Source organism: Alligator mississippiensis, chromosome 6, assembly GCF_030867095.1.
Source record: "Alligator mississippiensis isolate rAllMis1 chromosome 6, rAllMis1, whole genome shotgun sequence".
NCBI classification, from domain to species: Eukaryota; Metazoa; Chordata; order Crocodylia; family Alligatoridae; genus Alligator; species Alligator mississippiensis.
In genome coordinates this window covers 47,654,194-47,670,954 of record NC_081829.1, presented here as the reverse complement: position 1 = coordinate 47,670,954, position 16,761 = coordinate 47,654,194, and the positions used below count along the sequence as shown (strand labels likewise).

General features: G+C 41.1%; 1 protein-coding gene across 8 annotated transcripts in view; it reads left to right on the top strand.

Moving 5' to 3' along the window:
* Positions 1 to 16,761, top strand: part of ANK3 (ankyrin 3) — a 731,099-nt gene that overhangs the window by 491,768 nt on the left and 222,570 nt on the right. For all 8 annotated transcript variants that reach the window (XM_059729850.1, XM_059729852.1, XM_059729851.1 and 5 more), the window contains 3 exons: positions 3,599 to 3,697; positions 10,555 to 10,740; positions 12,494 to 12,592. In XM_059729850.1, coding sequence (XP_059585833.1) covers positions 3,599 to 3,697; positions 10,555 to 10,740; positions 12,494 to 12,592 — 384 coding nt within the window. The remainder of the gene's footprint in view (positions 1 to 3,598; positions 3,698 to 10,554; positions 10,741 to 12,493; positions 12,593 to 16,761) is intronic.

Below are 16,761 nucleotides of genomic sequence, written 5' to 3'. Positions count from 1 at the left end.
AATATAGTATTCTGTTTATGCTTTAAATCCATGTCTAAAATATTCAGAAACAGGAGTGTTCTGTAATTTCTTGTGCTCGAAGTAAATCTATATATAGACACCAACCTGTGTGTGAAAGAAAAGTTATTTCTGGGGTTTCTATATTTTTAACTAGACAGTTAACTCTGTACTAGGTAATCTCTCTTGGGCTACATTTTGGAAAGTACTTTACACACATAGTAAACTTAATAATCAGCTACAGGAATGCCTAAGCACCTGATTTAGTGCTATTCTCAACAGTGGTGCTTTTTTGAATTGAGTAATATACCTAAGCTAGCAAATTGCTCATCATGAATGATGGCAGGGGGGGTGGTGGGGACAAAGCACCACCACCCAGTGCCTCACAGTGCTGCCACTCCACCTCCAGCCCTGTGGGCCCTCCCCCACCCCCCCTGTGTGCCCCCATCCCCTGCTCCTCTCTGTCTGCAGGGGTGGGGGAAGGGGGTGGCCACCCCTTGGATGCAGCAGTGAGATTGGAGCTGGGGGGTGAGGCCAGTGCTGTGCTGCCAGCACCCCACACTGCTGCTGCATCCAAGGTGCTGCTGGCTTTGTCCCCCCCGCTCCGGCCTCTCAGTCCCTGCCATCATGGCAGCACTCCGCCATGTGTGTCTGTTTGTGCAGAGCACTTTGATTGGTTGTTTCAGTTAGAATTGTGATTGCCTGCTCAGACAACCAATCAGTGTGAATAAAGCATTACAGACAGTCAGACACACACACACACTAAAGCTCTTATTATATTAGAACAGTAAGTTACTGCAGCCTGTATTTGCCATGTACATTTCTGAGTTCACCTTAGGCAGACTAGGTTCTTTGGGTGAATCTGATATCTTTTATTAGACCAACATAAGAAGCTGGAAAAAAAAAATTTAAGCAAGCTTTCAGGTTCAAAAACCCTTCGTCAGGCTGAGGAAGTTACAGCAGTTGGTGTAATCTTCCTGGATGCAGTTCTACTAACTGCTGTAACTTCCTCAGCCTGACAAAGGTTTTTTAAACCTGAAAGCTTGCTTAAAAATTTTTTTTTCTAACTACTTAAGTTGGTCTAATAAAAGTTATCAGATTCACCCAAAAAACCTTGTCTGCCTATGTCCTTAGACCAAGACAGCTATAAACTACAGCCTTGAGTTCCCCTTAGCTACCTTTTGCTAAATGTCATATTAGCAGCAAAATTTCTCAAGGGCAAGATGACCATCCTCAAGTTCAGCTTTATGCCCACCTTTGGCTCAGACCTTTTGTTAGTCCTCATTCATAAAGCATACATCCTTATTTATGAGGTTTCCTTTGTTCTTCTGATTACTCTTTGTCTGCACATGCACCATGTAACACACTGTCTGATGTACAGCATGTATAGCTCATGCCATCTTCATGTAGTCTTGAAATAGTAGGTGCCTTTCAGTGGCAACTCTTGACATGTGCAGTGGCTCCCTTGTAGGCCTCTACTTCATAGCCTTAAAAATGCTAGCTAAACTTCTTCTCCTCTCTTTTGCCTATTCCTTTTTTTTTTCTTCTTTCTGCTTTTATAAATTATTTTAACTTAATGACTGTATAAACTTAGGGCTTTTGGGATGCACTCTATGGGACCAGGACTGTTTCTGCTTCAGTTATAATCAATAAAAAGCATCCCATTGGGTTCATTCCAATTGCAAGCATCCCATTCAGCATTTTAATGACCTAATTTTGCATAATATGGGTTGAACAATACGTCCAATAGGCTGTCACTAATTCTAGAACTGCAGTTTGCAGGCACTAGATATGTTCAGATAAATGAATAACAAGCAATTCTTAGCTACAGTATTTTTTAGGGACATGGAAATGTAATTGAATTAGTAATGTACATATGCAAAAGTATGCCCTCTTTCCCTGTCCTTTGGGGTTTTTTTTTCCACACTTCTACCACCTTCCTGGAAGCCTTGCTTTAGCTCCCTCTCCAGTGACCACCTCTTAAGGTTTTAGCTCTGTTCTGCTCTGTGAGTCCACTGAGGTCTTTGGGATTTTCCATGTCAATCTTTGGGATTTTCCATGCAAATCTTTGGGATTTCCCGTCTTCCCCATCTCCCAGTAAGGCTTTGATGTTGGGGGCAGGGAATCATTCTCTCCAGAAATGTTAAAATACGTTTTCAGTTTGGGTTCAGTTTCAGTTTCTTCACATCTCATATCTGCTCTGTGCCTTCCCCTTTTAGAAATTCTCCAGACAACACTAAACACTGCATTTAAACTCAAACATAAGGTGCAGCACAAATGTGAAACCGCACAGAACTACTGGTGGCAGAAATGAGTCTTTGCTTTTGCTATCATCACATTCAGTAAATGAGTTTTTAGGTTGGGATGGAACTACAAGTTTCAAGGAAGATCTCAGGGAGAATGAGAGCTGAAGAGAGGAAAAGGAAGGCGATTGGAGACAATCCCATCCTAAACACAGACTAAACCAACACCTTGGTGTTGACCTTGGTGTTATGGGCACCATGCTCTAACCAACTGAGCTAAAAGTTAATATCAGGTTTGCTTAGGTTTGGTCAAATTTTCCCTTATAATCCTTTTCACTGCTATTATTGTTTATGTTTAGTGATCATCTTAAAACTTGATGATAGTCAGATGGCGATAGAGAGTTTTGGTCGCCAGAATTGCTTAAAGACGAGTATTTTTCACACTTTTCTTGAGGTTCAACAATTATATGAACAGCCAAAGCCTAATTCTGTGGATATAAGTTAATAGTCTAAAAACTTTCATTTATGTACTTCTTGATTTTTAATTCAATGTCACTAGTGTCTTCCTTCCACTATTTTCTAGTATCTTTTGTGTTGCATCTTCTGATTAATTTCCATTCCTAGGCTCAGACCAAACTGCTGCAGTTTGTTTTAATCAGCACTTTTACCACTAAAATGCAAAGCATTTCTAGACCATTCTCTATTAGAAATAAAACAGTCCCAGTAATCCATAGCAAGCTCAATCATTCCACTTATTAATCTGCATAACATGAAAGGATATGGAACATACAAAATCTATCAGAGGTCATTAGGAAGGACATTGGTGCCAGATTGAAAGAATATATATACATAATACTAGATTACAGGAAGGAAGGAAGTATTGCTGACCTTATTGCTAATGCTCTGTTTATTTGTACAATATAAATCCAATTTGCATGTTTTATTTGAGAGATCGTGGTCTTTATTGTTGGACCAATGACAAAATGTTGATTATAAGAGACCAGAAACTGACTCACCTGAAAATTATTCATGAATTAGTTTAAACTCTAATCACTTGCAACCGGCATATTGACTAAAGTGATTCAGTCAAATATAATCTGAGAAATATTTTTATTTGTTGAGACAAGCTGAAGAAACCCTGGTTGTAAAGCACTCGTAATTAATCCTGAGATCCCCCAATGCCCATGAAAAGGCAGCTAGCCAAGCACAGGCACATTCCATACCATTTCAGCTGTTCAATGAGACAAAAAGTAATAGGTGGTTGGGGACAGAATGAAGAACTGTTGCTAATGTGCAATAAAAAGTATTGCTTTTAAAAGATTACAGAAATTATTTATACATATATTTTCCTCTTTCAGAATGGATTCACTCCATTGTATATGGCCGCCCAAGAAAATCACCTTGAAGTTGTTAAGTTTCTTCTTGACAATGGTGCAAGTCAGAGTCTTGCTACAGAGGTAAAAGTTCAGGTTTTGCTTCCTGTGTTCCTTTGTTTCAGGTTCCTCTCCTGCACATAGTAAAATTTCTGGAGAGGTTATGCTCAGCAGCCTTTACAAAATCAATCCTCTACATGGAAAATTACAAACCAGTGAAGCAATTTGGAGCAAATGACATTCCAACAGTTTTAATCATTAATAAAATTAGTAGTTCTTAATTTTAAAAAAGACATACTGTATTAAATAAGAAAATCACACTATAACTTAGTTCTGGTCACACTAAACACTATAGTTCTGGTTTTTAATACACAGAGGTTTAGAACTAGATGCATCTAGAGGTTATAAACTAGAGGTTATAACTGGTAGGCTGTTTGATTATCTGAACAGAACTAACGTAGGACACCACAGTTCTCCATTTCACTTACAAGTTCCTACCTCCTATGTGCCTCATTTTCCCTATCTTTAAGATGCAGCTGGCAATGCTAGCTCAGCAATGAATTCCTGAAAGGAAAGGGGAAGTGTAAGTGCAAAATATTCAGAGTGGTAGTGAAAGCAACAGCACAGAGACATTAACATTTTTAAATATACTGCATTAAAATCTGCTTATTTCAATCTGCATATTTTTCAAATGCCATATTTACTGAAATATATGACAAGGTTTTTTGCCCCCTCATCTTATAATTGCATACAAGGAAACCTCATTAAATACATTGTCTGTCATTAAACTGCTGCCAAAAGCAGCATGTGCTCAGTAATGGAAACCAACTATGAAGTTGATTAAATACAGCAACACTGAGCATGACTCTAAAACACATGGTCCATACTGGACATATGCTGATATGAACTTACCACAAAGATATGTTAGTGCAGCCCATTTGAATAAGCTATATGGTAGTGCCTGTTGCACTCAGCCTTCTCAGCACTGACTCTTTTGCAAGTCATTATAAGCCACTACATTGCATACTTTTTTACTTCCTTTTCACTCCTACAGCTGAGCTGCACCTTTCTTTCCTGTTTCCAATGAGTCCTGTTTCTGCACTAGCCTTAAATGTCTGACAAACGTCAACAAATGGGGCCTCAAACAGTTCACCCAGAATCCCTCTGTCAGCCCCTCTCTTAGCCTGTCTTATATGATTCGTTTGGCTCCACCCAACATGAAGTAGAGTCAGGCCAGGTTGCTCTGTGAGTCCTGGGATACTCCAAAATTTATAGGGATGTACTTGGTAGTCATGTTCTTCTGAGACAAAAAGAAATGCAAAACTCTGGAACTCTTGGTTCAGAGATGATACCTTTTATTAGACCAACTAAGATGAAAATCTACATAGAAATTTCCAGAGCATCCCAGGACTCATGACAAAAACTCCTGGTTCTAGACATGACTGGGGGCTAATTAGTAGGGGTGTGCAAAACAGGCCATATTTGATTCAGATTTGGCCCGAATTGGGGACAGTGATTTGATTTGTTGATTTGGATCGCTGTCCCCTATTCAATTTGGTTGAATCCAGTTCTGAAGATTAGATGATGATTCGGAGAATCACTGATTCGGCCATAGACACAGTTTTAAATGTTTTTTCTACATACCTCAAGGTACCAGGCACAGCTCATGAATGCTGCAATGGTGGGGTGGATGGAGCATCCCACAGGAGTACGGGTGGGGGGCCCACATGCTCGGCAGTGAACCCAGAAGTGGACTGGAAGTAATTCCGGTCCACTTCTGGCTCTGCTGCTGAGCACACTGGCCCCCCCCCCACCTCTCTGGCTCAGCAATCAGCCATGGGGGGACCCCGAGTGCACTCCCAGATCCAGGAGGCACCCATCGTCGAGCCAGGAAGGCATGGGGGGTCCCCCCCAGCATGCTCCCCAGTGGACCCGTAACTGGATTGGAAGCACTTCTGGTCCACTTCCAGGTTTGCTGCTAAGTGCTCTGGAGGCGCTCCATTTGCCCCAGCATCACAGCATTCATGAGCCACCTGGTACCTTGAGGTATGTAGAAAAAACATTTAAATCTGTGTCTATATCTGAATCATCAAATCTTACAAATATCTCCCAATTGATTCAAAGGGTTCCAACTCTATTTGGAAAGATTAAAGGGTCTCTTGATTCGATTTGGATTTGGAGATTCGGCCACCGAATCAGGCCAAATCTCTGCTGAATTGAATCAGGGACTGAATCTTCTCACAGCCCTGCTAATTAGCACATGGATCTTTTGTGGGGGATATCTGGAGTACATATGCATACTGAGCTGTGGAGTCACCATGGCTTGAAATGCTGTTGTCTCCACTGGGACCCAGCCTAGTGAATTCTATGGTAAATCCTGAGCCTTTTGGCTTTGTACTAATATCATGCATAGTTTGTAATGCTACATCCCAGCGAGTATTGATTGAAGGAAGGATATAAGAGGAGGGGGGATTTCAGGGGGGAGGTGGTAGTGGGGACATTGAATGGTGTGTTAAGAAAAGATTATTAAGGAAACTAGAGGTTGTTGAGTGCTGGTAAAAGTGGTAAATTGAGTATAGCAGTTTATGACAGATGGGAATGTCAGGATGTACTGGGTTATGGGTTAAGTAAGAACTGAAACTGGAAGTTATATTATGTAAACCCAAGTCGGGGGTTGTTTGTTTAACTTGTGTTATGATGGGCATGAATTCCAAATAGATAATTTATTAGTTTATGATATGTTAGTGTACGTTGAGATTGATGATGTTTTGAGTTTTATGTGTATTATGGGTTTGTTATGACGTTTTGTAAATTTTAAAAAAAGTTTCTAATACTACATAAGTAGGTACAAAAGTGTTGTTTAGAAGTGTGTTTAATAGAGTACCTGTGCTAAAACTTGTAGCAGTTTCAAAAAAGGTGAAATGCATCATTCTGGATTAACTAAGTCTGTGGGTACCTATAATGCAAAGTCAGTGTTTTCAAATTTGCTTCTCACTGCCACGTGCTCAGGGAGATCAGGGTCTGACAGTAAGCAAGGGGGAAAGGGATAACAAGGGGAAGAAGTTAGGGGGGTGAGGGGGCTTACCTGACCCCCCAGATCTATTTTCCCTGCTGTAGCAAAAGGTAGGGGACACATTAAGGCAAACTTCCAATAATTAGATTCTGTGCCTGGAAAATTATAACAAATTTATACATTTTCCACATATAGAATCTAATTATTTGGGGGCAATCTTGTATTTGAGTAAATACAGTACCTCAAATGCAGAACTAAGAAAGTGCCAAGCATGTGTTCTCTCTAAAATGCTACATTGTATTTGGCTACTCCTATTTAAATCAATTTTCTTTAGGAAGCAATCATTTTTATTTTAAAAATTTCCTCTGTCTATATATATTTACAGTAACGTTAAAAATAATCATTACTTTCTTTGCCAAGTTAGCTTTTTGCAACAGTGTACTAATATGTATACTTTTGCCTGTGAAATGTTTCACTGTGTTTTTTCTGAAGTGAGCACTTAACCCAAAATTATTAATTGCTGATGGACTGAAATTGTGTTTCAGAACTTGGTGGTAATTAGTTTATAATCCAGGGCCTATTTCAGTTAACTACTACTCTATTTAAAGATTACTGAAGCCCCCCCAGACACCAAATAAGAAATGGTAAGTTCTACAAATACATTGAAAAAATAGTTTTCAATACCTTTACCACTGTTTAATTATTAATACACTTTTTACAAAAAATGTCATTATTAGACACAAAAAATAGATTATGAGTATAAAATATGTTACTTGTGACTGTATAGCTTTCTGAAAAAAAATATGTATTTAAAGTTATACATACATATTCCTTTCTTATTCTCATGTATCTGTTTGATTTCTTTGACCTTTGTGTGGGAAGAGAGTTTAAAAATTTCCCCACATCTGTTTGATTAAACAACATGATCTGATTTCACCCTGGATAGCTCCTTTGAAGTTTAATAGAGTTTATATATAATATAATTATATAAGAGATTAATATGGCCATAATTGTTGTGAGGGGGGGTATTTATTTTTTAATAGCTTTAATATATGCCTGTTGTCCTTTGTCACTCTGCTAAATTCTTTGCTAGTAAATTAGTGCCCTGTAATGATATAATCATTAATAATAAAACCCTTGGACAGTTTTTGTCTTGATCTTAGAAAATTTTTGAGTCAATATTTTTCTTCAGGGTGTTGGTGTTGGTTTTAAAGCACAAATACTAGTTATAGAACTGTTGACATACTGATACTTACTTGCAAGGGCTGCTTGTGGGTTGTGTCTTCAAATCACACATGGTGGAAATGCATTCATATCAATGTTAATATTCTCAATCACAGTTTAATTATCTTTGTTTCAGTAATCGCTTTATATATGGTATGGATAGACCACTGCATTTTGATCATCAGAAATGGAGGCTATGAGAAGATGCAATGGTTGTTTTGATGCATGAGTAAAGAGTTCAAATTTCTCCATTCCCTTCCACTTCCCCCTACCCTGAAAAGAGAAACTACTTGCCTAGCAGCCATTTTTTTCTCACCCCCCAACAATTCCTCCCCCCGATTAGCATTTAAAAGTCACTAAAAATAAAAGGAACTCTAAGCAACCGATCAGAATGGTTTCTGTTGCTAGGACAACCACTTTTTACAGGTGACTCAGCTGTGTGCTCACAAGGCCAACTTAAAAAAAAAAAAAGCTAGATTTTTCTTAATTTTGTCATGTGTCATTGTGAAGGCTTTTCAGCAGTAGAGAGTCCCTGCTGCTATAGCTACATCAATAGAGCCCCCTAGTGGAGACATAGTGTGTGTCAATGGAAGAAACCTTTCTGCTGGCATAGTTATACAACCTCCTTAAACTGTTGAAATGCATTTTTGTCCTCATTCATGGTACCTGTAACCACATGTAGATATCCTTCTGGGCACTGTGTTTATAGGGAAAAAAAGGAATATGTACAACACAAATGCTTGTGATGAAATATATTCATACAAAGATAGAGTTTGCTTTTCTGTATCTGGATTGCTCCCTATGGAATCCATAATTAGCATTACAGATTGCATTGTTATCAGCTAAACAATATCATTATTCAACTGAATGTGACTTGCTTAGCAATTAATTTGATGAGGGTCTCCTCAGATAAACCTCTTGCTGCAGTGCTGGCTTAGAAAAGCAGTTGGGTGCATTAGAATTCATCTAAGGCTTGATCTAACAGAAAATTTTGGAAGGTCTCACACTGGTGTTTATAGCTCCTGTTCCACATGGTAATATTTGCCATACATAAGAAAAAGCATAGTGTGAGCCAGACTGTTGGGGTCTGAATATCCTTGTGATGGACTTAATACAGAGTCTAAATAGCTAGGCCCATCAGTTGGTAGATAAATGGACAGAACTTAAATCTGTTTGCTAAATCTTGTTGGGAGTGTAAGGCTTTTTTGTAGGGTTGGAGTATTGTTAATGATCCAACAAATATGTGAGAAGTAGGGGGAGGGCGGTTTGTTTTTTGTTCTTGTTTGTTTTTGTGATATCTATTTTCGGACAAGCTGCATAGTTTAGAGAGTTGTTAGATGAGCTTTTGGGCCTTTTCTCAGGAGCTTTTCCTCAGCTTGCTGAAGAAGGTTGATCTGAAGGGCCCATTGTGCCCAAAATCTTGTCTAACATCTCTCCCAACTAAAGAGTTAGTCCCATAGAAGTTATCACCCCAAAACCCTGGCTTTTTATTTAAGATTTTGTTTTGTTTTTGAAAAGTTTTCCTGAGGAGGAGACACTATGAACTCCAACAGTTTGGGGAGTGTTGGTATAAAGATCATAGTCTCCACTTGAGAAAGAGTTTGTTTGTAATATACAGTAAAATCCCTGTTATCCGGCATTTGAGTAACCAGAGCATTCTATTAACCAGAATTTCCAGCCGACCGAATACGGGCATGGGTGGGGGGGAAAGTTCATATGTGGCTGCCGCCACCACCACCACCCACCATCCTGCACTGAAGTGCCACCACCCGCCCCTTGCTTCGTGTGCAGCCGCTGCAACCCCTCTCCCCTCCTCTCCCCACCGCGCCCACTCTGTGTCTGGCCAAAAACTGCTGGCCTTAGGTAACCGGCATTTTTAGATACCCAGTACCCCCCATTCCCCACTCATGCCAGATAACAGGGATTTTACTATATCTAGAACATTGGCCAGCATCTATTACTTTCATCTTTCTGTGTTTAGAGGGTTCCAATATAAAGACTATTAGGCAAGTGCCTTATTTCTTTTTTTTTCAGCTCCCCATTTCTTCATTTTACTCCATTTCCGTATTTTGCCACTATTTCAGGAGCTCGTCTTCAGCTAATAGAAGATTAACTATCACTTAATTGTTTAATGTTCATGAATGGGGAGATAAACTTTGAAGCAAGAATAAAGTAATTTATATAGTGAATACCCAAATTCCTGGCAATGTTTAGTAGACTTAAATAGCTTCATTTTTTAAAGTAATGCATTGGATAGAGATGAGCATAACATTCAGAAAAATGTAGGTTCTTTGGAAGAGAAAATATTTGCTACAGGGACATAGTTACAGCATTTATAATTCAGTATCATTTCAATTTTTCTTTCTTGAGTATACTTACAAGTTGAATATTTTAGTAATTTTCCTTGTTTTTTAAGCCTAATGCAATTATTTGTTCTTATGCTTCTATGTCTGAACAAAATCAGTCCTAAACACCAGAGGAAATTAAATAGTTATTCCCTGGTTCACCAACACATAACCTCAGGTTTATGATATTGAAACAGTTATACTCAGTTTGAGTATAAGGGTCTTTAATTTACCCAACCTCACACACTGAATCTGAATTGGACACAACTTTTAATATTCCAGCTATAAATACCACCTATTTCCTTTTCATTCCAGAAGTCTTTGAATATCTACCAAGTGTCATTCTTGTATGTTTACAGGATGGGTTCACCCCTTTGGCAGTAGCTTTGCAACAAGGCCATGACCAGGTGGTTTCACTGTTGCTTGAAAATGATACAAAGGGAAAAGTTCGTCTTCCTGCTCTTCACATTGCTGCCCGCAAGGATGACACAAAGGCTGCTGCTCTGCTGCTGCAGAATGATCATAATGCTGATGTGGAATCAAAGGTTAGTTGTAACCAAAGCTATATACTAATAACGTGCACACTGCCACATGAAGATTTCCTTTAAAAAAAAAGTGGTTGCTGCAAGGAATTACTTCACTTCTCCTGTTTGACATAATTAAAAATACAGTTTAATTTGTATTTATTCCCTTTGTTTAAAATTGGGGTTAATGCCCCTAAAATAACATAAAACTAGGTATTATTATTATTAAAGATATTAGTAAATGATCAGGTATATTTGAAATGAAGACTGGCATCTGTAGCGTGCTATAGAGATCATATCATTAACAAACCATGCGATTAAAGTTGTATGTGATCCTATTACCTTAAGAACTCTGAGAAACATGTAACAATTAACATTTCAATTATACAATCATTCAGCTTCCATTCAGTCTTAGCTTTCTTTCTGTGCCTATTTTGCTTTCATCATAGCTTTCATACCATATAGCTATCACAAAGCTTTTTGCACCCATGCCACTAGTGGTGAACTAACCATTCATTTTTTCCCTCTTTGCTTCCAAATGTGTTAACCTAGATGATGGTGAATAGAACAACAGAGGTATATATAAATATATATATGCATCATCACTCTTCCATAACTTAGTGCTCTTGCATCATTTCTTCCTCCTTCTCTTTGCATTGCCTTGTATAGGATAGATATCTGCTTTAGGTTAAATGAAGTAGCATGTGCTAGAGAAGATTTTAGTTTAGTTACCAGGGCTTTCTGCAGCTGAAACTAGGATTTAAAAGTAAGGGTGAGCAGTCTTTGGAACTAGTTACCATCATAAAAGAATTATACTGCAGAAAATGAAGGTTTCAGGCGTTCTAATGTTGTAGATGTTTATCAGCTGTGTCAAAAGCTGCAGACAACCCTGTCATATTGTGCATCCAGGACTGATTCTTTGGGCTTCTGCATGACACTTACCTCTGACGGTGTCAGCAAATAAAATAAACTTAGAGTGGTACTAAATCTGCAACACTCTCAAAGCAAGGCAGTGACAGCTAGCATGGCTAAAAGGCTTGCTAACAATTTAGAAATGCATCTAATTCCAATAAGATTTCATACTTTGCAGGACTGATGGAATTGCTGCATGTTTTAGCATTTTTAAAAGAAAGTAAAATTACTTCAATATGAAAATAAGTTGCTGAAGTGATGTTATCAGCTAGGCATCTTCTAATTAGGATGACAACTTGTGGTGTCTGAACATAACCCAGTGTGATTGTCCACAGTGGGAGATTGATCTTTATGGTACTAACCCTTGAAAAAAAAGCCACATGAATAATTTAAAATGGTCTTTGATGTTGTTTTAATTTGCATGTTCTTTGAATTTATGAAATCTAGTTAGCAAGGATCATCAAGTAACTTGTATCTAAATTTCTGTGAAGAATCTCCAAGTGGTTTAATTTGCAAGGCTGAAATAATAAAGATAACAAGTAGATATTTCTATTTAGAAATTGCTTTCTTGTATTAAAAAGGTTCATTTTTATACTTAAATGCCTTCTGCTGGAATAACTAAAAGTTTTATCCTAGTCCTATTCTTTTAAAATAATTATGTTAATTTCTTTCCCTTGGGCATAGCAATATCATTTTATTTAGAGAGCTGATAAATAAATGTCATTGAGTAAAAACTAGCACAGAATGGAATATTGACTTGGAGAATATTCTGCTTACTAGTTTTTTTTCAGAGCTGTAATATAAATATTGCAGAGACAAGGAGACATAAAAAATTAAATTTATTTATGTTTTTCCCCCCCAGAGTGGCTTCACACCGCTGCACATAGCTGCTCACTATGGAAATATCAATGTAGCGACATTGCTGTTAAATCGAGGAGCTGCTGTGGACTTCACTGCAAGGGTAAGGGTGAAATATCACTGGTCTGTTTAGTGGATGCGTTAATCTTTTTTAAATATTCCCTTAAAATATACAGAAATATGCCATTCTTACCAAAGATGGAAATTCTGGGATGCCAAAGTTCTTTGTGATCATATTATAAGTCTTTATATTTAGGAGTATGGATTTGGTTTGGTGTCTTTTTTAAGTTGCACATATCTTCTGGAAAATGTGAACCTTTTACAAATAATGACTTCTACCTTCATGGTTATAATGGGACAAAGCCACACTGCCATTAGCTAAAACATCTACCTTTTTCCTATATCTTTTGCAGATGTCACTGAATCTACCTCTATTGAAAATGACTGTCAACTCTAAGGCTTCTAAGGCTAGGGACAGAAATTACACATAAACTAGTATAAGTGATCAGAAATTGGTTTAAGTCTGTAACACAACAGAAGTTCAGTGTAGATAAACCTCTTTCAAAATGGCTAAAACCAGTTTAAGGCAAATCTGGATGGATATAGTATCAGATTTAACTGATTTAGGTTAAATCAGTTATTGAACTTCTGTCCCAGATGCCCTCAAGTTGTAAGGTAATTTACACTCCCCCAGCATCCCAGGATACCTTGCTACTCACCTGCAAACTCCCCCTCACAGGATGGGCAGGCTAGCCTTTGCCCAAGCTGTCTGCTCCAGCTGAGCAGGTACGGATGCCATTGCACCCCCTGGCTTCTGGCATGTGGCTGCATTTCCAGAATCAAAACTGAATGTCTGTTCACTTGCTTATCTGTTCAATCAACACAGTTTAGACTAATCTGAAAAGATTGAATCAATTGAGCCTCGGGCTTTTTGACTCTCTGTACTTATCCTAATTGTTTCTAGTGTTTGTTGAGCCTAGATACCTTCAGTAAATAAATCAGTTCCTTCTTGCTTCATGTGAGATTGAGTCAATATATAAGAGGGGACATAAGAGTCTGGAGAAGGGATGGGCAAAATACAGCCTGCAGACTGGATTTGACCCACTAACTGATTTGATCAGGCCCATGCATGGGTGCCTGCCAGATGTTTGCATCTAGTCTGCAGCTGCCCCCATGGCACTCTGCATGAGGCCGAGCTCTGCCTTCTCTGGCCTGTGTCTGCCAACCCCAGCCAGCACACAACATCCTGGCGGGGCTGCTCCCATTACAGGTGCAGGTATTGCTCAGTTCCCCCTGCCTCCAGTGACTCCTCCTCCTCCTGCCTCACCACTCCAAGTGAGGAGGAAGCTGCAGCTAGATGGCTTCTTCCCCAACATGCAGTGCTTCTGCTTCAGCTCTAGCTCCTGGCCACCTTCCACCCACTCAGCTGCCAGCAGGTGGCTGCTCATTGTGCCAGGTGGGTGGAGTGGGTGGAAGGTGGCTTGCCCAGCTGCAGCTTCTCCCCCACCTGGCCAGAGTGGTGCAGCAGGAGCAGGAAGAGGAGGAGCCTCTGGAAGCATAGGGAGCTGAGCCATACTTGGGTAGCCCAACTGGCAAGCTATGCATTCTGGCTAGGTCTGGGGCAGTGCTGCTTGGTGGGCATGGGGCAGGTTTGGGCAAGAGAGTGTGATCCCCAGGCAGAGTACCCAAGGGGCAGTGGTGGGATGGATGGGGGGAGGGCAGGCAGACTGCACTTGCACTTGCAGCATACTGCCCAAGTGAGCTCTCCTGCACGCACCCCTTGTCCCCCTCACTCCCTTTCCCACACCCCTGGCCAACTCCTAGGACCTAGTGTGTGGGCAGCCCTGCACATACACCCCAACCCACCCATCACACACACCCACATACCTCCCCACAGACACTCCACCCCTCCCACATACAGTATACATGAGTAAGAATTTATTTTGAGCTATTATGCAATTGCCTCTATATACACTACTCAAAAATACATAAATCAGGAAAAAAATTCTTTTAAAAAATAGAATTAAAATGTGTTATAATAGATGTTCAATTTTGAGCATATGTCTTGTTTTATGTCTATCATTTGTTAAATGATATCTTCTGAAAAATTTTATGTGTGCACTTGACAGCACACCAAACCTAGTTAAGTGGTGCACCACACAAAATAATTGCCCACCTCTGGTCTGGAGGAATAGAAAAATAAAATTAGATTACCCAGAAATGTTGAAGGAAACCTTATGGCATGAAAAATGATGGAGGCAGAGGAATGTGAGAAGAAAAAGGGGGATTGTAGGGTTAAGGAATGTAGGTGAGGAAAGGAAGACATAAGGCACTGAGTCTCAGCTGGGGTGCCATGGCATGCTGGTGTGCTGTGAACCTCTTCTAGGGGTGTCACGATATGGGTGTCTCCACAACTATGGTGATGTGCCATGTGCACCTCCTGTGGAGACAGACTGGGCAGTAGGTGCAGCTGGAGCTTGTACTCTTCCTGCAGCTGTTCCTTGTCCAACCCCATATGTTGCTCCTGGAAATGGAAGTGAGCTGGGCAGGTGGGACTGTCCTGCATCCCTCTGCTTCTGGGAGAAATGTATGGCTGGACTGGGAAAGGTTGTGATAAGTGTGCCTACCCTGGCTACAGCTATTTTACACCAACCCTCTGGTGGCGTCAGGCTGGGCTGTGAAGTGGATGTTTGCACTGCTCCTCTGGGAGGAGTTACGCTGCACCAAAGCAACCCTTTACACTGCTCTGCCAGAGGAGTCAGCTGGGCTGGAGCAGCCATTTGTACTACCTGGCTGGAGCAGCAGGGTCAATGGACACTTCAAGGAAGGTAAGAACATCATCCTTTCCCCTTTCTTCCCCTCCACCAATCACCACAAGGGTACAGGGAGTTTTACCTAGGGCACAAAACTGTTCAGTTATGCTTTTGATCCTTCACATTTTAGGTTTCATCAGAAAACCCTAATACAGGCAGGAATCTGGGGCATCATGCTAGCTGAGAAGCACTGAAGTAAGCAAAGGCAGCACAGCAGTGATTCTCAACCAGGGGTGCCACCAAATTAAAAAAAAGTTGTGGAGGGAGCCCTGACCAAAAAGGTTGAGAACCACTGACATAAGATCAAGGGAATGTAGCCAAGGCAAGGACAGAGGCAGGAGAATATGATTAGGGAGGCAGGAATTCCAGGGGTACGTAGGCAGAAATACGAAAGGACACGTGATAGACAGGAGACTTAAGTAGTAGATGGATGGCTAATTTGAAGAAAACAAGAAAGTGAGGGATCCAGTGAGAATGATAAGAGATGTGAAATAGGGCTGTGCAAAATTTCAATGGGTGTTTTGTTTTGAAGCTGTTTCAACGTGTTTTGAGCTTGAAACTGAAATGAAACAAAAATTAAACTGAAATGAAACAAAAGGATTCAAAACAGCTTCAAAATGAAATGAGGGCACTTGAAATGTTTCAAAACTTTTGAAACGTTCAAGTTTTGAAACAGCCCGTAGCGAGAGGTGGGGGAGAGCTAGGGCTGCGCTCTGTGCAGCTCAGCCCAGTGGTGGGAGGCAGAGGAGAGCCAGGGGTGCACTCCAAGTGGCTCTGCCAGCCCCACAGAGCTCAGCCCAGCAGCAGGAGAACCAGTGGCGTGGCTAATCTTAGCACAGCTCTGGTTCCAAGCACAGCCCTGGTCAGTGGCTCTCCACCACCTCCCACCACCAGGCTCAGCTCCATGGGGATGCAGAGCACAGCCCTGGTGAGCACAGCCTGGCAACTGGAGGCTCTGCAGTCCCATGGAGCTGGGCCTGGCGGTGGTAGGTGGCGGAGAGCCAGTGGCGGAGCTGCTCGAGCTCAGCCCTGGCTCTGAGCACAATCCTGGCCAGTGGCTCTCCACCACCTCCTGCCGCCAGGCTCAACTCCATGGGGTTGGCAGAGCTGCTTGGCGTGCAGCCCTGGCTCTGAGCACAGCCCTCACAAGCACAGCCCGGCAGGTGGAGGCTCCGCAGCCCCATGGAGCCGAGCCTGGCAGCAGGAGGCAGCAGAGAGCCACTGGAGCTTGGAGCAGCTCCACCACTGGCTTTCCCACCACCTCCCACCTCCAGGCTGAGGTCCATGGGGCTGGTGGAGCCACTCAGAGCACAGTCCTGGCTCTCTCCCACCTCCTGCCACCAGGCTGAGCTCCGTGGGGCTGGCAGAGCTGCTTGGAGTGCAGCCCTGGCTCTCCCCTGCCTCCCACCACTGGGTTGCACTACAAACAGCTCCACCAGCCCCACAGAGCTCAGTCCCA